Source organism: Megachile rotundata, chromosome 3 (genome assembly GCF_050947335.1).
Source record: "Megachile rotundata isolate GNS110a chromosome 3, iyMegRotu1, whole genome shotgun sequence".
Classification (NCBI taxonomy): domain Eukaryota; kingdom Metazoa; phylum Arthropoda; class Insecta; order Hymenoptera; family Megachilidae; genus Megachile; species Megachile rotundata.
The window spans coordinates 22,805,458-22,826,204 of NC_134985.1; the positions used below are offsets into that span (position 1 = coordinate 22,805,458).

At 48.0% G+C, this 20,747-nt stretch overlaps 1 protein-coding gene across 5 annotated transcripts in view; it reads right to left on the reverse strand.

Annotated features, from left to right (window-relative positions):
• Positions 1-20,747, reverse strand: part of LOC100876600 (uncharacterized) — a 165,276-nt gene that overhangs the window by 65,522 nt on the left and 79,007 nt on the right. For all 5 annotated transcript variants that reach the window (XM_076530141.1, XM_076530143.1, XM_076530140.1 and 2 more), the window contains exons 2-4: positions 3,890-3,990; positions 3,576-3,793; positions 2,167-2,360 (exon numbers count right to left, since the gene is read on the reverse strand). In XM_076530141.1, coding sequence (XP_076386256.1) covers positions 2,167-2,360; positions 3,576-3,793; positions 3,890-3,990 — 513 coding nt within the window. The remainder of the gene's footprint in view (positions 1-2,166; positions 2,361-3,575; positions 3,794-3,889; positions 3,991-20,747) is intronic.

Below are 20,747 nucleotides of genomic sequence, written 5' to 3' on the forward strand. Positions count from 1 at the left end.
TTCGGAAATCGGTAGAGACGATCCGGGCGTGGATCGTGAATGCCCGAGTAAATTTTATCGAAGGATTCCGTGCCCACACGGTGCCTCTATCGAGTCTCGATCGACCTTAAATTACTCGCGAGTCGAGGTTTCCGATTCGAAGCCGAAGTCGTCGTCGAACTTTTGAGTCACACGGCCGGTCTGCCGTCCAGGCGCACAGGATAATGGCATTTTACAGAGAGTCCAGATAACTTTTAGACGAGGATAAAAGAGCGAAACAGGCCAGGGAGGAACAGGGACACGCGCAGGGACGAGAATGATACTCGGTAAAGTCTCAAATCGGCCCGCACCCTTCTGCCAACCAGAATTTACGATTGTCCACGCGAAAGCGTAGGTAATCGTCGATGATATCACCGTTATAAATAGGCACGCCTCCTGTCTCTCGTGTATTTATACTTGGCGCACACATTGCCGTGCACCTACCTGTCCGCACGAGTATTCGCGAGCACGCTCTCTCTTCCACGAACGGTATTACTCTCCGAACGTACGCGAGATTCGGCTCGAAAACGCTCGCGTACAGGTGCTTCGTAGAAACCCCTTTCTGCCATCTCGAACCCTCCAATTTCGAAGGCGAGCAATCCGATCGTTTGAAAATTTTCTAATTCCACAACATTTACGGAATGCGACAAACGTGATTCACGATTCGAAATTCGTCGTCGAAACAAAAGAGATTAGAGAAAAAACGCGAAACAAACGCACCACGGGGATCGTCCTCTTCGTTCGTCGACGTATTTATACGACGATGCCGAGGTCGTTCGCGTGCTGCGGGGGATAACGTATGCGAACCGATAAAAAGTAACCGCGCGGCGCTTTTGCCGGAGGTGAAATCAATTTTCGAGCAGGTAACATTTCGTTGAACGGCCAGCAGCGACTCTCGTCCACCTCGAACGAAGGCGGAGAGATCGTTGCGTGCATCCCGGTCGCTCTCGAGAGCCAGCGTGATGAGTTATTGCCGGCAACTCTGTGTATTGTTGTTTCACGGTGTTGCTCGAACCGATGTCGGAACGATGTTACGTCCAGTTCGTGCCGGTGGTCGATATAACTTTCTCGCATCGGTACGAGCTTGTTGGATACGTACCCTTTTTCTTCTCGCCGTCGCGCCGTTTAACCCTTTTGCTTCGCGATCATTCTCGCTACTCGTTTCTGCGTTTTATTTTCCTTCATTTCGAATCGAAATAGAACGTTGGCTTTATCCCGAAAAGGGTTAAAATTCCCGAAGACCAGCCGGGAATATGCCGGTCTCTTACGGGCGCATATCGAAGGGGATAACTGCAACGCGGTGGTGCACGCGAGCAACAGTTGCACGGTTACAGCGAGGAAGAGCGTCTCGCATAACAACCGAGGGTCACGGATCGGAAGCGAACGTCGTCGCAGGTTGAACCGTTAACCGTTTTCATCGTTTATTCCGGACGTCGAGACCGACACTTCCTCCTCCGCGCGCGCTGGAAGCCAACGTCGAGATCGATCGATGCTTATCGGGGTCGTGGACGTGTTCGCGATGCAACGCTGGGCTTCGACTTCGTTTCTTCGCGATACGCTCGCTTTAATAAATACAATCTTGCATGAAATTTATTTATTCGATTATGGCGTACGTCTCTTATCCGTCTTCGACGGTCGTTTATTTACTGTGTTCAGCGTTCGATTAAAAAAAAAAAAATAATCGAAACGCGTCGATAATTAATCGTGAATCTTTGAAAAGCGCGAGCCTTTAAAAGTATTTGAAAGTACGAAACGTCGACGAGTGTCGACAGTCGAGACAGTCGAATTCTCGGTACACGAACATTTCGAATCGACTCCCTCGAAACGACTACGATTCGCGGTTCCGTATTCTCGAACGGATACGAAAGCAATTGCACGTTCTCGACAAAAACAATCGTCGATCTTCGATTCTCGACGATTCCACGGAGCGACTCGACATCGAACGTGAACGTCCAGAAAATCGAGACACTCGCGAAACGCGAAATCGTTGTTGACCGTTGGCGCGGCAAGAAGCAGAATCAACCACCGTACCACGGTACACCGACAACCAGCTCGGTTGCCCGTTGTCTCGTTTAAGGGTCATAAAGCGAGACGACAAGGGCGCACCGTCTTGGCAAAAAGGGAGCAATAAAATGTAAATGTACTCACATTCCTTGTTGCGATCCATGGCGTGTTGAAGGGGCGAGTCGTCGACCTCCGCCTTCGGCGGCGACTGATTACCCTCGGCCATCTCCGCGTCTGATCCTGGAACACCCGCCGTGCTCTTCCTTCCTGCCACGTCCGCCGCTTTGTCCAGCTGCGGCGACGGCTTCGTGGCTGCTTTCTTACCGTTTCCAGCGTCCCTGCGGGTCCCAGCGTCGTCCGAAACGAGCAAAACGTATCGTGTTTTGTCAATTAATCTTTCATACGCAGGTTCCAATCGATTCGAGCCGATCCGACCCGACCCGAACCGATTCGAGTCGGGAATCGAGGAACATCGAGGAACATCGAGGAACGCGTTCGAGACGAATCGACTGGCATACTCTTCGGCAAAGGAGGACCGAGAAGAAGAGGGAACACGCGAGCCGACAAAACGAGTGTCAATCGGTCTCCGGCTCCATCGGCCGGCCGCGTTTTTGTCGACGATGAAGGAATGACGGATCAATCGACACTCGAATCGAACTGAATGGACGTTTTCATCGGAAAGCGGCGAAAACCAACCCCGCTCCCCTTCCTCTTCGCGAGAACCGACCTGTCCCGTTCTCGTACTCTCGACAAAGAAATCTTTCCAAGATATTTATTTTTTCGTTCCACGGATCGGAGCTGGTCGGTTCCACGCGTAGCCCGTCTCTCTTCGCGAAACTTGTCCAATTTCCGATTCAACTATCTCGCCTAACCTTTTCATCCTACATTTATCGTTTCCGTACAACGTACTTCGAAGATCTTGTCTAAAAAGATTAACGACAAAAATAGTAAATTACTCGACAACTTTGTTCTTATCCCCTTAACGTCGTAGCTATCTATCTACGCGGCAGAGATTCGGCAACGGTTCGAAGGATCCGATTAAATCGCCTTTGATCCCTCTAGATCCTCTCGAACGGTCACGAGACGCGCAAGAGGGCTCATAGAGACATTAGAAACGATCGAGTAAAATGCCAAGCGAGAGATAAGGGATGAGCCAAGCGCGGAAAGTTCATATAAAATGACAGGCGGTCGATTAAACGTTTCGCCAGCGGCGAAAGTTTTCGAGACGAGTGCTGTTAGAATCGTTGGGGATAAGAAGCCGGTCGTTAGCGAACCGTTTATATCGCCGCGCGACGATTACACAGCCGACGATAATAAATTACCGTTCTTCGATCGAATCTGCTCACGGCCCATGGAAAATCTTCATTTTCGTTCGAACGACGCGTTTATCGTGGTCACCGTCAATTTCGCGGAACCTCCAACGACCCGATATTAAACTCGAAGCGCGAACGCGAATATTAACTACGGGTCAATCGCTGAACGGTTAAATTAACCTTTGTACATCTAAGCTATTTTTCGAACAACCTATTCGATATATCGATCTGAAAAATTACCTTTCGTCTTTGGATTCGCGTCTGCCTTCCTTTCTATCTCTCTCCTTGTCCTTGATGCCGTCCACCTTCTTCGCCTTGGATTTCGATTTGGAATCGCCTTTGACGACCTTGTGCTCAAGGACGACGCTGTTATCGCCTGCCACGATGCCTTCGTTGTTCAACTGAGCACCGGAAGTACTCGACGAAGAGGAAGTCGAGGCACGGCTGTTAGTATAGTCCTGTACGAGGAGTGCACCTCGTTATCCGTGATACGTTCAACGACTAACACCGATTAACGTGACCCTCCGATCTCGTCGTAATCGCGAGCAGCTTACCTTAAACCACTCTGGGTATATCGCGCTGATGGTGTCTAGAAGATCCTGATCGAGTTGAATCCTCCAGAAAGGGGAGCCGCTGTCCAACCTGTGGCCAGACTCTGCAACAGACAACGTACCGGCATCCTTATTCACTCGTTTTATTTAAATACACCGAATCTTCGATATAGCGTTCGTTCTTATACGATTTTTTTTACACGCGGCTATCCAGCAAGTTCGCTGAACGCCGGATGCTCGACACGTGCTAAACTGAGCGTTATTTCGCTAAAAGCGAAACATTAAGACAGCCCAAGAACAAGAAAAATACGTGGTAAACAGCAGAAATCGTGAAACGAACTAGAATGCCTGGCCACGATTTCGATAAATCCGTTTTTCGCGATGCAAGCGACACTAGGAAAAACCCGCACAGAGGAGCGAAACAACAGAAATAGCTAGTTCAGATATTGATCGGCGATTCGTGCAGGTTATATATCTTATGAAATCGCGACGTGGTAATAAAACGGGAGATGCCGAACCCCGAGGAGAAAATACGAGGTTCGTAGGGTTTTTCTGGTAATTCTATCATCTGAACGGATCGGCGACCTCATCGATCAACGGCGAAGATTCACAGCGATTAAATATAGGATTTAGAGCGTGCAATCGTACGACCCACCGCGCGAAGGTTGACCGGTTGGGCCCTAAGGAGTCATTCCCACCGCATAAGGGCTAATGGTACCCCGACGACCAATAGTCCGAAGGCGTATCAAAACCTCGTGGAATGCTGGCCGCTGCGTTTCTTTCGTGGATTCCGCGGGATTCCCTGCCTAATTTAAACGTTCGTCCCTGCCGGTCGTCGCGTTGAATCGCGTCGGTATCGCGTCGGTTGGAAGGGATCACCTCTGGACACGCAGCAGACGAAGGACGTAGGAGGGGACAGAGGGTGGAACACCTCGTTACGACGACATTCTACGCTCGAGACGCGTGCCCTGCCTTCGTGATCGAGCCACGAATCGGCCAGACGGAGAAGGAGATCGGAAAAAGGAGGAAGAGCGCTCCCGAGGGACTTTCGGACTCCTTACCGACAGAAAACACCGGCTACCGACCGGTCCATGTTCACGACTCTCGAGTGACCGTGGAAAAACTCCGTTTTCAGGACTCGGGGGCTTCGTTAAGAGGACTAACAACGACAACGGCGAGGGGATCGTGACGAGCCTGCGAGGGGAACGTTCAGTCGTATCGGCGATCGCTTTTATCGGTTATTGAGACGTCTATACCGATGGATCGATGATCGATTTACCGATGAATCGTTGGAAATTGATTTTATAAGTCTACGGTAAAGTCTGTGTATGCGCCGATGCATCGTGTAAACCCTCGTCTACGTGTTTCAATCGACAATTTATTACGTAAATAATTGCGTTCAATTATTAGAAACATTTTTTTTTACATATTACTCCTACTCGAACAACCGTACTGTAAACGATGCGAATACTCGTTCGACGTAGTTTATACTCTTTCGATAGTGCCAGCTATACCGGTCGAGTAAAGTCCTCTGCAAATTCGATTTATTGTTAGACAATTAAGATAGAATTTGATCGAAGAAACTTGAAAGATAGTCGAGAGGATCCGGAAGAATCAAGCGAGATTCGACTTCAACCGGACGAGTGATCTGCGAGTCGATTGGTACCAGGAATAAATGCTCGATCGGTATGCACGCGTCGGACAATTCGCTGTAAATCACGTCGTGAATCATTCGTCGACATAAATCTAGTCCGATCCCAACCGGTTCGACACATTAGTTAAACGATGCGCATGCAGTCGTTTACGGGACACGGGTCGCGATCCACCCATACCTCGAAATCTCTCTGGTCCTGTAGAAATATAAAAACCGCCCACGACGCCAACGGCCTAATAGCGACGATTCGAAGCGACTTTGATCAAAAACGATACATCACGACTGATTTGTGATGTCTCGATCGGATAACAGCGTCCTTTCGGTTTAACGACACCTTTCACTGGCCTCGGAGAATCTTCGGTTCCAGAGAGGAAACACTCGGAGAAGCGATCTCGAGAAAAAACATCCCCCAAGTGGATATACCTTCCCTAAACTCTCCCGGATGTCCTGCTCGTGTTCCAAACGGACTACATATAGGAATAAGGAGACTTATTTTTCGATACATAGGATTCGAAGTAAAATAAGAAACATAATATCCGACGTGGATTTCGAAGACTTCATCCTGGTAATCGAAACATTAAATACCGCGATGTTCGAATATTAATGAGAGCCACTGTATACCGAGCCACGAATGGACTCGAAGATATTATCGACTGGTTCGTCTGGAAAGGATCTTCCAAAGTCTTGCCAACATAATTACGATAATATGGAGATACACGGATTGGATGTTCCTCGTCGAATACTAATTACGTCCTGTATCCATAAATCATCCGAATAAGCTGTCGCTGCTGGTTTCACGCAGAGAAGACTAGTTTCTCGTTGGAAAAAAGAAGGAAACTCGCAAGACGTTGTTGGAAGCTTCTTCGACGCGAGCTTACCTTCGATCAGAGAACGCAACGTGTCGCGAGAAAAGTGCATGGACCACGAGAACGATAACAAACATTCGGCGACTGGCTTAGCCGATCGAATGGCGGACTCGATGGCTGAACATATTCCATGGAAGATTCCGAATGCGAAATGCATTCCTCGAAAGCGGCCACGGCATTGGTTACCCGTCGAAATTCGCCCAAATAAATCTCGCGCTTCCCTTCTCTTCCATTTCTCTCTATCGCGTCTCTTCGCTCCTTCGGCTCCTCCCTCTTCTTCTCGACTACCGTTTCTTCTTCATCTTGCTCTTGTTCTTCTTCCTCGCTTCGTGATCCTTCGATCTTCGATCCGCTTGCACACTGACACGCCCGACCGAGGAACACGCTCGAGAGTATACGTACACGTGTACGCGTCCACACGAGTTCCACTGCCTCGTATATTGGGTGACTCGTTTCGTAGTCGTATCTCGTTACATAGGTACCTTCAAAATCGTACGAAATATTTTATTGTTTTTATTTTTTTTTTTTTTTTCTTCTTGGCTTCGGACAATTTCGAGTGAAAGTCTTCGAAAGACTTTTCCTCGGAGTTTCGGAAATTTGTTGCCGTCAAACTGGAGTTATTCGTTGCCAGGTACGATATCGGTACAGAATTCCTTCAATCTAGTACGAAACAGGAAACGAGGAAGAAGAAAAGACTTTTCTTCTGGGAAGGGGAAGGTTTTCTTGGCATGGCGCAACGAGCATCGATATCAGGAAGAGTCGAGCACGGTACGAGCACGGTTGCGGTGCGGCGTGGAGCGTCGATTCTCCGAAAGGGACGAGATCGAGGGGAAAAAAGTCGAGAAGAAAGGGGGAAGCGAAATCCCGATGCGAACCGTCGCCGTTCTTGTCGGCCAGCCAGACGGCAGCAAAGGGGAACACCCTGTACATGCCAACGACATTCCCGAAGTGCAGCGTGCAGTTTTTCGCGGCTACCGGTGCAGGCCCTGACGAGAGAGTGACTCACGGAGTCGAATGCAAGGGCGTACACGCACGTGCTCTTCTCTACATACACGCTTCAACACGTACACGTGGCTTCCACATAGGCACTTACCCGTGCACGTGCACGTGCACGTTCCGCTTTGTATAGGGTGCTTAGCGCGAATCGATCGTACTGCTTTACGATATCGATTAGTTCCTTTTGAGATTTCACGAGATTCCATGCTGCTTCGACGACGAGGGACGAGGTAACGAGGACGTTTACAGGACATCCTCTCAAAGATTCGCTTCTTTTTCCAGACGGGAAATAATCTTACAGTTTTGTACGAATATAAGAGCGCGACCGAAATTTATAAAAATACTATTATAAAATAGTCATTTCGACGTTTAAGCAGAAATTCAAAGCTCGATCGAGTATCGAAATCTGTCAGGTAGATATACATCGAGTTTCAATTACAAAGGCAGCAACGGCAGATTGCATCGGCACGGTAAATCTGGATCCTTAATGCTCTTGAATCGATCATTAATTAAATCGATCATTTTTATTGGTTGCCATCATCGATGAATAAAATATTCGGTCGAAATCGATACGACAAAGGTTTGCAACGGATCACGCGCTTCAAGGAGAAAATGCTCGCAATTTTCAGAATTAATCGTGGCAATTTTTGGAAATTGCCCCGAGGGAGAACCGGATCTTGTCGAAGATACGTGTCCCAGGATCGTCTTCGGTACTCCTCGATGACTTATTACCCGAGCGACGCTTTGCTCCGGGACTCGATCGCTTCGATTGCTCGTTTTTCCACTCTCATCGAGAGATTATTTAGCACTCCATTTGTCGGCGGTATTGCTGGATTATAGAGCATCGAGATCGACCCAGTTGGGACCCAACCTTCTCTTTCTCTTCCGTTCTCTCTTGCCTTCTTTCTCCTTCGCTCCGTGGGATTCGAAGCGTCTCTACACGAGGATCGATTATACGCGTTATTTTCACGCTTATTCGCATAGTCGGGGCAGTTTCGCTGTTTGCACTGGCACGATTCGACGCTTTATCTAATTATAACGCGCTTTTGTTTCGGATAAAAGCAGCTTCGACTGCCAAGCGCTTACTGTTCGCTAGTAGATATATCATAGTTGATACGCGTAATACAACACTGTATCGCTACTAAGGAACACGGCGCGTTTAAAATACTTGGCGCGACTTCTAACGATTTTACGAATAGAATTCCGCTTGTTCCGTGCAACGTTCTCGTATTTACGTTCGAAAAATCATAAGAAGTCAATCTGTTTATTCGCTCCAACACTAATGACAATGACGAAATCGAGAATCGAATCCGTAGAGTGTCGAAGATATCGCGAATGATCGGAGATCGCGTAGCCGGAAGTGAACTTGTTAGTCGCGCGCTTTGCTCTCGATTTGGGCGGCGTGGCGTTCGGTTACGCCCACGTTGCAACTCGCTCGATAAAAAGTTCCTTTCCTTCATTAACGCCGGTGACTTTTGGACAAAGGATCGAACACAGCCATCGTTTCGCGTACGAGCAGAAAAGGGGATCCTCGTGCGTGGACATTGTTTGTACGTAAGTTACAGGAACGAAGAGCACAAAGCGCCGGTTCCAGCTGACCTATGACCTCGCCTCTAATGAGCGGCAAAGCACGGCTATTGTGAGTCTACCTCCTCTTCTTCGCGTTGCCCTTTCTTCTGTTTCCTTCTCTTACAGTCGGCAGCCTCACCCTCCGCGTTCGCCATCCGCCGGTCTAGCACGATTATTTCGAAGGTACTCGCTCGAGAGTATGCTTCGAATCACGACTTCGATCGGCTCGATAGAACAAACAAAATTGTTCGCGTTATTCGTGGGAAGCTTCCCACTGCGTTTCATCGGGCCATAACTTGCAAATTTCAGACACCGTCAGCCTCGCTAGAGGGCCGACGAAAACTACGTTTCTACACCTTCTCTTTCTGCTCTTTCACCGCTCAACAGCTAAAGAGACAATGTTCCTTGATGAGATACCAGGCATTTTCCGTGTTTCAGAAACCGGAGGCCAAAGAATCCTCGAAGCGACTAATCATCCATTAAGCGAGGATCGCGCGGAGGTGGTGTGCCGGGCTGCGCGTCGAGTAACTCAACCACCTAGCTTCCACGGGGTGTCCCTTTGTTCTCGGCCGTCCCACACGGGTCCCATTGAACCCGGTACGATTATAAATTGCCCCGTGAAAGCGTGGCTCTGGCTCTATGCGGCCGGCACCGTGCACTTTCCAGACACGTAAGGGCCAAGACAACACACATCTACACGAGTAACAGGCGCACAGGGAGACTTATTTACCGGAGGTACCGGGCTCCACTTAACCCGTAACCCCCAGCTTCGTATATCTTGTCGACAATGCGTACCGATGAATTCAATACTTCCCTTCCCTCCTTTCATCCCTCTCTCGCTTCCTTCGATAAAGTCCAGCCGAAGAAATATATGGCGCTGGATCGATGCTACTTTTCTATTTCTTGCCCTACGATTCTACCGCGCGTCGACGTCTCCGGGATCATCGTCGTCATCGTTGTTCGTGGGTGGGTCGCGTTGGGTGATCGATCCGCTTGTTCGCGACAAAAATTTTCCAGACAGTTGAAACCGAAACAACGTAAACGGATAGGAAACGAAATTCTTTGGCACCGGTAAAAGCTCCTCGAGCGTGGTCGGCGTTCCGCGGAAGAAACTGATTCTTCGTCGAGGTCGTATCGTTCGAAAGATCGTTATTAACCGAAATCGTGTTGCAACGATCGACGCTACCGATGCGATGTCGCGCGATTCTTTATTTTTTCCGCTGTCAGAATCTGTTGGACGATCGACCGTGGGCGGAACATTATGTAGCTGACGAAAGAGAGTCCGTGGCAGATCGATTTGCCTGAATCATCGCCGAACAGTTGGTCCTACCTACCGGTGCATGTTCGATTCGTATTCTTCGTTTCGTATCTCGGTTCCAGGTGGATCGCGATCGTTCGTGAGCGGAACGTTGTCGAGTCGACGAAAGAATGCGAATCGATCCGTCCAGAGACTACCGGATCTCGAAACGGCGTTGCTTTTCACCGAAATGCAACCGGTGTCCTCTCGACCCACCGCGCATGCCACTCTTTCATTTTCGCTTCGCAAAATTTTGACTGTTCAACGATTATAACGGAGTCTTCTTTCTTCTTCTTTCTCGACGCAAAAGCACGTTTGCGTTTTCGTAATATCCCGAAGAATTCCGATTCATCCAGCTTGAGTCGGAATCGCTCGATCGATTCTATAATGTTACGGAACAATAGAAATTGGAGCGACAGGATAAATAAAGTAATAAGTCTCGGGCGTGAATCGTATCGAAGAGAAGTCGATGCGCGACTCTCGATCAGCAACAGCGGCAACCGGCTTTCGTGCAAGTACGTGGACGTTGCGTCGCGTCGCGTTGCGTCGCGTCGCGTCGTAACAGCCGGTGAAAGTCTTGCTCGGCACAGCCAGGATGATTGATGTCGCGGGCGCAGCTTGCTCCGGTCGGACAAACCTCCCTTCACTTCATCGTTGCTTCGAATTCCTTGTTTTATCGGACAAGGGCCTTCGGTATAAATTTCTAACGTTCGATAGCAGGCATTTTTCGTTCGGCAGATCGATTCGTGAGAAATGTCGTTGGGAATGCTGACTCCGTAGCTGCCTCCGGGATATTAATAATCTCGGCTGCCGGAAAAATCGATCGCTTATCGATACCGTCGCGTGCGACAGCGACTAACGTTCGCGCAACAACGCATAAGCGACGAAGAGTCGCTGACAGACAATGTGGGCGGCATTCAACCGGCAAAATGTCAGGAAATAATTGAGAAACGTTTTCGATCACGGCAGTTGCGTTTTTCGCCATGTAATTTATACGTTCTTCGACTATTTAGGATGACGAGGCACGTGTACGATACTGCAGGACGATACCGCGCGTTTTAATATAAATACCGATCTCTGATTCGATAGTTTCGGAAGACCTATAATTTCAAGAACGATCAATTTTAATCGTTGTAATAACGCGTAACCACGTACAATGGAATTCTAAACGATTCGCGTAGATATTTGTTCGAACGAACGTTGCCAGAAAAATGTGTTCGTCGTGTCTGTAAAAAGGCGACGTCGCCTATTTCCTCGAGTATTTCAAGTACCGGTCGGTCTAACTCAACCGCTCGGACTTAGCACGACATCGAGATTACGATATGCACGTCCTTCGATCTGTCTAACGCCACCATGTGTTTCAATTTATTTCCCCGTGTACTTATCGCGAAACCCAGCCCAATGAAACTATCCGTTGGTCAGGTTCGACTTGCCAATAAAACTGCCTCGCGGTGCAACGTGACACGTTACAATACTCGATACATGGCTAACAGTGTCTCGACTTTATTCGAACTCGAATAAAAGCTAATTACGCACGAGCGTCTACGTTTTTCCTTCTTGTTCAATATATTTCTAGAGTCGTTCTAAAACCGAAAACAAGTAAGACAAGTAAGACGACTAAGAAAATGAAATTCAACGGAGTTAAACACGTTATAAAGTTATTCGGTTAACTCCTGAATCATCTTTTAGAGTATCTTCGTTGCGCACGTTTCACGATTTGTCGCGTTTCCACGACGAAGGGGAACTCTTCGTTGCTTCGTCGTGCCCAAAGCAAGTATTTATCGCGCCGTAAAAATAAGTAATTCTCACGTATTCGGTACCAGGATCCAAGCATATAAAGACCGTTCCGGACAAAATACGAGCAGAGTAAAGAAGGCTCGGTGACGACCCGCGGTATACTTGTTCGCGAGAAGAAAAAGAAGAATTCGAACCGAAGCTGCAGCGAAAAATCGATAATCGCCAATATCGTCCTACCTTATCATTCCGGCGTTTATTTTGCATAAAATCGCGGACATAAAGTGGCGGGGACCGGTGTGTTGCACTTGGCGTCGGTTTATAGTTGGAAATGACATCATCGACAATCTCTGGCATACACCTAGCGCGTAATCGACGGAACGAAGGCGTATCAGCTGTGTCGTATCTTATTTCCGTCTTGTCCCAATGCTAGCTAGCTCCGGTACTTCTCGAGACGAAGAGAACAGTCGGAGAAAAGGACGGGACAGATAGGTAGGCAACGAGGAAAGGAATACGAAGAGAGAAGGAGAGAGCGGTACGCGTGTGGGTCGCGTGTCGGTAAAGCGAGCTTATGCCTGACCACGACTAGCCAACCGTGAGATGACGAACAACCTTGCCGCGACTCGCTAATAGCGAGCTACCGACGCGCATACTCGTGCAAATTTTTTCTAGCCGTCTCGTTCATCTTCCGCGTTTCTCCTACACAGAGACAGTGTTTACACGGGTCAAATAATAGTAAAACTGAATCGACAGTTCGCTGAAAGAGTTCGTTCGTAATTTTCGATATATTACCAAAAGTCCTAAAATATTTTTTTGTCGCATCCCTATCCTTCTTTCACCGTTTCGATAAAGTATTTCTTTTCGAATACGAGCAAACGAGGCGAGTCCCCCTTCGAAACGGTTAATTAAAGCGAACTCCATCGACGAGCAAAATAGAAACGGACAAAACCTGGTTGACTCGCGGCCGATATGAAAGCGACCGACCAGAGAAGAAGTTCGTTAAATAATCGATATCGATGCGAATCCTGGAAGCGCGAGGAATGAAATTGCTAATGTTATATCCCCGAGGATTGATCTTGGTCTGCTCGCGAGCTCCGTAAGAACTGGCTAATTAATAATTCCAGCGTATCCAGTCGGTGTTGTTTCGTCGTTAAAATCGAACGTGACGGTTCTTTCAGCGCCGGTTTCCGCGAATTCAACGCCTTGTCTAGATACTCGAAAGATCGACCAACCGCGAAAGAAAGGAAATCGTTCTCTATTCGGACGTCCCTTGGGATAGAAGAAAGTTTGGAATGCGCGGGGAATGGGCACATTCGCTTTCCTGGAAACCAGAATTCGATCGAGTTCGAATGGATAGGCAGAACGAAACGATGCGAGCATATCCGAAACTTCGTCGTTCGGATAATTAAATCGAGATCCGAAATTCGAAAAAACGGTTAACGGTATCGTGATCTTCCGTCCTTTTCTCCGATGATCCGAATCGAGGAAAACTGTTGGAAGAATAGCTGTGGGGGCTTTGGCGAGCACACAGCTGTGCCACGCGTAGGCCCACACACGCACCAGCGTGTAAGTTATCACGCCTCCTCGCGTGACGTCACGCCTGGCTATATTCAAGGTGCTCGAAGAAGGGAAGGAAAAAAAGATCTCGATGAAGGAGGGAAAAAAGGAGTGACCCGAACCGGTCCACGGCGGGTCAACAGCACACATGCCACCCTCGTACGGACCCGACGCTCCGACAACCATCTAACGGGTGTTTCTTAACTAAACTGGGACACTCCTCGGTTACGACAACTATAATAATCGACTACTAACGATTTGTCCAGTCGAAAAAGTCGTTTATTAAAATATGTCTCATGGGAAACAATCATCTTGATCCAGTCAGGATCCGCTTTCAAATTTCTTCGTTATCCTGCACATCTCGTTTTAAGGTTCGTTCATTCCGTGAACGTAACAGTTGATCGTCCAAATCATCGGGCGTAACGTCAGAAAATACTGGCAGCAAAATTTTTTTAATCGAAATAATTTTCGACCTTAACGGCCAGCTATCTAGATATCGATGATTCGTGTTCCGATAACGAACCTGATCTCACCGAGCCTAATTTCCCTAACAGACAATCAGCAAGATAAACAGCGTCGTTTACTACTTTGTCTATCCAGCTGAAATTGTCTGGATCAGTAGCTTCTCACCGTTTCGACGTTATCTCGAAGTTCGAGCGTTCTTCCGACTTCGAACGGCATGGAACGTTGCGAGCAAGTTATTCCACTATTCTGATCTTGGATGTTACAGAGATTCTCGGATTTGTAAGAGGCACGATTAAGGCGAGACATCGATAGGTAGAAAAACGGAAGATGTAAACGAGATCCGCGTTCGAGTTGATCGTCGGAAAAACGGCGAGAACGGTGAGAACTGGTTACTACGTCGCGGATCATTAAGGAAATCGACGCGATGCGTTATTTTTTCCAAGGCAGGGCCTAGTCTCTCGCGACGCTGCGTTGCGCGTTTCCGTGTAATTGCTACGTCGGTGCTGGAATGCGCGGAAATCGCGTTCGCGAATATCCCTCTCGCGCGTTGTATCGGCGGAGAAGCAAAAAGCGTTTTACAACACTGATAGCAGGTTATTAGCGAATCGTCGTAGGGCTGTTCATCATCTCGCGCCACGGCGCCGGCTGCTGCGTTCCTTTCTTTCTCTTTTTCCATCGGCCGCGCTCGCCTCTCTCGTTTCTCGCGGCTGGTAGCCCTGTCGGACCATTTCTCCAAGTCGACTACGCCGCTCAATTATCCCGCGGGAATACAAGATAATAATTGTGAATATTAGCGGCGTTTCGGAAGTTTAATGAAAAGGACGTGGCAACCCGCGAGCCGCGAGCCGGTAGCAAATTATTCCTGGATACCCAGCTACGCTTCTTTTACTGCCGTTGCTGCTTCCGTCGTTTATCATTCGCAACCGTGCAATCGCAATGGGGAAAATGAACGCGTTCGCTGGCTAACTACCGAATTCGCGGCCACTAGTTCGAGCTTATTACCATTTTTCTTCTTCTCCGAAACATTTGAAACTTTCGATTCTTAGCCACGGATCGCTTTATCGTAATTCTGACGGAACAACGAGCGAGTTCGCATCGGATTTCAAAGATAGATTGCCTGTACAACGGGTCGTGTAGAAAGGATAGGGGTTCGTATTGATTAGACAGACTATATTTACAGCGCGTAAAGGTGTCGGTGAAAATCCGTGTGAAAAGTTTGTCCCAGAAGAGCGCGAAGTAGCCTCCGAGAGCTTAGTCGCGCCGCTTAATTTACAACCACGTTGATTACCTCGTAAGTTACACCCACGAGACACAAGGAATCTCCGTGGTTCGCTCTGGGTGGTTTCCCCGGCTAAATCGTCGTACAATTAGCTGCTTATTTTGAAGAGAGCCGGCCCACAGTTACCTAAGGGGGAAATAAATCGTTCCTTGACTGAACGTCAGAAATCGCGATCCCTTCCGGCGTAATTGCGGCCGTCTGTCCGTAAAAATGATGCTTAAGTAATTGCTTTCCGTGCTGGCAGCCTCCTTTGCTTTCGGTCGTATCACGGTATATGGATTTTTACCGATTCCGCGAAAGGATCTTCGTTAATAAACTCGGAATTCGTCGCGATACGAACTCGCGACACGAAGGGGCGAAGTTCTCTTCGGTACGAACTAGCGCGAACGTTATACGGGATCGGGGAACCGACGCACAGTTTTTAACAGGTGCAACGGAGTAGAAATAACAAAAGGTCGGACACAGGTACGACTCGGATCGTGAAACGGGAAGTCGGCGCAAGAGTATCGTACCCCTTTGCCGAAACTTGAACGGGCGAGAAGCCGCTGAACCGAAACGAGTCGAAGAGAAAATTGTTCGCGAGGCGGAACGCGAGGAAGAGGAAGTTAGGGTTGGTGATCGAGATTTTCGAACGGACGAAGAAGACGGACGTCTCAATCGGCGGCTCGGAACGTCTACGGTGGTCGACAATGGCGACCAATGGCGCGTATATATCCATGGTGAGTCGGTGTTCACGCCTGCTAATCACCCAGGGTTCAGGCCTCGTACGAGGCTGATTAATGGATCGAGGCCGCGTCTCTGGTACCGCGGGACAAAGTTACGAGCGAACCTACCGCAGCTCTATATCAATCCTGATTTCTTGAGGCTGCTTTCACAAAGGAGTCCTTCTTCTTCTCCCTTTCCCTTCCTTCCCCTCGCTCCATGCCAGATTCCTACGGTACGATACAATGAAGAGGCATGCGTCTTATCCCTGTCCCGATTATGCTCCGACTCCGACTCAAATTATATTAAAATGTACATGGGAAACGAGATGTTTCGACGTTGAGTAACTCGCTTCGGTAACTTTCAGGAATAGAAAAGCGAGTGGAATCGGTACCGATATTCTCCAAAATAAAGTAGTTTCGCGTGCACATAGATTTCATCGAAACTACAGCCATCTTCAACTAAATCGACAAATAGCTTCGAAACGCTATTAGACCGCCGGACAAAATGCTTTGTCCAGTTGAGCAACTTCTGGCAAAAACGTAATATCGTGCGGAATAGCAAAGATGCCTGAACACTGGCAAAAATACAAGCAAGAATTTGAGAATCTCGACGATCCTCCTCGAAATATTTACAGAATGTACGACATGGAAGCGCGAGAATCCTCGAGCGATTTCTCACGGACGCGCGAGAAGTTACAAAGTCCGCTCGAAACGAGGATCGATTGTCCCGCGACTCATCGATTAGTTTGGACGTGAGTAATACGGCGCCACGCCGCGCCACGCCGCACCGCGTCGTTCGATTTGCAACCGTGACTCGAATGGACACGCGAGTCCTTCAGCTTTACCGCATTATTTCTTCGGTAAACGCATCGATCGCTTTGGAAAACAATTATTACAGCAGAATAAATACCGGTGATCGTAAATTTCCAAAGTTATCGAATATAGTGGAAATTTGTTGAAACTAAGTTTAGAATTCCGCTGGTAGAGTCTCGAGCAAGCAACGTTCTATACGGTATATCGAGAAACTTTTAGCCAGACTCCTTGGCGTCGTTAAGAAGATTTGATATTAAGTGATCAGAGTACACCTACGCCCCTGGGAGGCAAGGGAGAAAGTTGGAATACGTGCACGAACCAGCAAACACCGTGGAAAATGCAAACGCGATAAATCTTCATTCGTATACGCCGCGTAATTAGTTCGTTACACCCTTCGCTCTTTGCTCTTAACAGCCGCCTCCGGGGAAAAAAGGTCGTCTCGCTCTCGCGAGAGGAACGTTATTCGAATAGTTTATTTAAACGAATCGGATTCGGAAATCATTGGAGCTTCGAAAATCATTAAAGAAAAGTAATGGACCGAAAGGTGGAACAACTTTCGTGCCGTCGCTGTGTCGGATTATTTATGAAATGACCCGATAATTAAGGTCACGTATCGCGCAAAACGGAGAAAAAACCGTTTCGACGCAATCGCGAATAAATCATTTGACGACGAACGGACGAACGAGGCGGGCGTGGCACCTCTTGGAATTAAAGGGCTAATGTTGTTTCGCGATTCCCAGTTGTCCGATCTCTCGCGTAAGCGTGCAGTCGCAGACTGTCGATTGGAATTGGTTCACACGATACAGCCATTCACCACTTACGGGCTTAACCTTTGTTATCTTGATCGGTGAACTCATCTCGCGTGACAAGCGAACGCGTGCGTTTTACGCGTTCTGTATCGAACATTATTATTCGTATTCGTACGCGTTCGCGCATTAGCGTCCGATCGAGAATGAATTTTTCGAGTTTATCGAATCGTTGCAGCGTTAACGAGTTTCGACGACGTTACCGGTTGATCGTCTACCGTCGCGTCGGTAAGGGGTTAAAGGGTTCAACCGGTGTCGGAGAAAGTCGACGAACGAGAGAGACGGTGGAAGCGACAAATTGAAACGAAACACTCGCCAGCGACACGAAAGTGGATAGCCCACTTAGATAGCAGCCAATCAAAGGACCCGAGTATCACTGTTTATTCTCGAGGACAAGACCAACTTGTAGATTGAGCTGTCGCTACGAAGATCACATTTGTCATAAGACATAACCGTTCGTTCGTTCCACGTCATAATCTATGATCGTCACGGGACGAAGCCGCACCGAGACGTTGTTACGGCACGATCACGAATCGTTTCAGGCGTGGTTCACACCTACTCTCCGATTCCACGGTTGCTTCGCGTCGCGTTCCTATCTAATTCCTACGCACGCTTCGTACACTAATTAACGCATCGTAACGAGCACATAACGTCGGTTAATTGGATCCTAATTGGAAAGGGAGATCGTGGACTACCAGCAGAGATAAATATTTTCGAACAGGAAAGGTCTACCGGTATTCGGGTCGAATATCAAATTACCTGAATTTAATTATAGATTCACGCGAACAGTTTAACAAGTTTCGACAATTAATGTTCCTCGCGGATCGGTCGTTTCGAACTGAAGCGCGACTCTAGTAAGAAATATATCAACTTTTCTCACGGCAATATCCCGAACATTCCACGATGACCAGCAGGAAATTTTTGCGCAACGCCCCCATTAAAATTCACCAATTAACCAGTCGAATTACTCTCACGGTCGAATCACGAGCCGTCGATCAACCTAGCTCGTCAAATTATCGACCCACCTTTGTGAACGAAACTTAGGTAACGATGCGAGTAGATTTCTTTAGACTCGTTGCAAACTTGCTCTGTTTCTCCTTAAGTCAGATTAATCGCGAGACACTTCCGATATCTTCGCTGTTAATTTCGTTTCGCTGAAAATGTAAATACTTGGTAATCGTTACTTTTTCTTTCGCGGTAGAGCAAAAATACGTCGAGTCGAGAATATATCGTAGACGAAAAAATACAATCTATCCAGGTCATCGAGGAATTTTTTTCTCCCGCAGAGGTCCGTGTATAAATTTCGTTTGCATCGGCCATGATGGATAATAACGAAGCGTGTTTGCGGTTGCTGAAAAGGCTCAATTTAAATGATCGAAGGGCGCAATGTTATCTTAATCATCCCCGTGACGTCACTCTACTTCCACGTATTGTTCGTACTTCCGCAAATCGCTATTAATCCTGATCGATGATTAATAGTCTCGAGTCACGAACCCGATATTCCTTGTCGACGAATAATCGATCAAGTCGCGCTGCGAATCGATCTTAAGAGAGGATACTCGTGTCGGTTATCTTCGAGCGCGGATAATTCGGTGTCTCCCGTACAACTAAATCCGCGTGTTACGATGGGCCAACGAGACGAAATGTAACCGGTGAGATGCCACCGACCATCGATCGAGCAACTGCGAGCGGGAATCGATAAAACGACGCGACACGACGCGCGTTCGACCGATGATTATCGAGAAAATGCGTAACGCCCAGTCGATGATTAATTGAATATTAACGACGGCTTGTTGCTCGGCGTAATTAGGTTTCGAGAGTGACTGGCATCGTGACGAGCTTGAGAAACGTCGATTATTTTTAACGGTGATTTTAGTCGGTTTTTCGTGAAACGCGGCAACGTTAATTGCCCAAACTTTCAAGCGTTTCCGCTTTGACGAAACAGCAAATTTTTAAATCGAAAACTGCTCGAAGACTGCACGCGCGTATATTCCGGTGGCGCTGCATATTTTCTAACCATAGAGAAGAAAATCGATGAAGCATGTTATCGGATTAAACTGTTCAGAGGTCGCTCACGTAGTTGGCAACCGTCGCACGGTGGCAAATTACGTCGACCGATTTCACGGCGGCGCGGCTCAGCGCGACGCGGCGGCCACCTCTTAAATGTCGGTCGTCAACTGACAGGCTAACGATCACGCGTCCGAATTGATGACTACCGTTACCTTAATCACAGGTCGGCAATCGCGGCTAACAAGTTAAGGATCGGGCCTGAGTAGTCGCGTGTTATAACTACACGGGGCCATCGATCAATCGATTCCTCTTTTCGATCAGGCTTCTGCCCTAAACTAGGTGGAAACGCCTTGGCGATCGCTTAGACGAACGCGATATATTTTCGGGTATCGCAACATTCACGATACCGAAGCAGCCGTTCGTGTCCTCGATCTCTCTCCATACCGTTAACGCGATTTCTCCAAAATTGCTCGTTCGTTTAAGCCGGAAAACTTCGAGAGGCCGATACATTACGGTGCATGTAATAGATTGTCCGTTAGGAAAAAAAGGCAGATCGATCGATGCAGAATTTGATTCGACGACAACGGTTGCATCGCTAATACCGTCGTTAACGTAGCTCTGTCGAGAAGATTACACGCAACCGAGAAGCTCGCGCGTCGATTTCCCGGTCGAGTTTGTTCGACGTGATCGGCGCAAACGAGGAGATGTTCCTGTCGGATCGAGCGTTTATCTTCGATCTGTCGATCGTGCGTGTACACTGCACGCTCGTCTCGAACACCCCTCACCGTTGCTTCCCCCTCCTCTTTCTTCCGTTTCCTTTTCTCCTTGCTGGCAAATCGCGACCAGTGTCCATCCATTTTGCTTTCAGCACTCCCAGCATTAGCCGTGTTTAACGAAACTCTACAACAGTCGATACCGTTAATAACTAGTCGTCAAAAATGTGTATTCCGCAACGTTGTATAACGCGCAACGTGACCAGCTAATACCCAATCTAGAAAAAATTTCACAAGATTCCATAGTCGAGCAAGCGCAAAATTTCATCGGTTTCGTTTCACGGTTTTTATCCTTGGATCTTAACGAAGGTGATCCTCGATGTCGCGAGCGATAAACG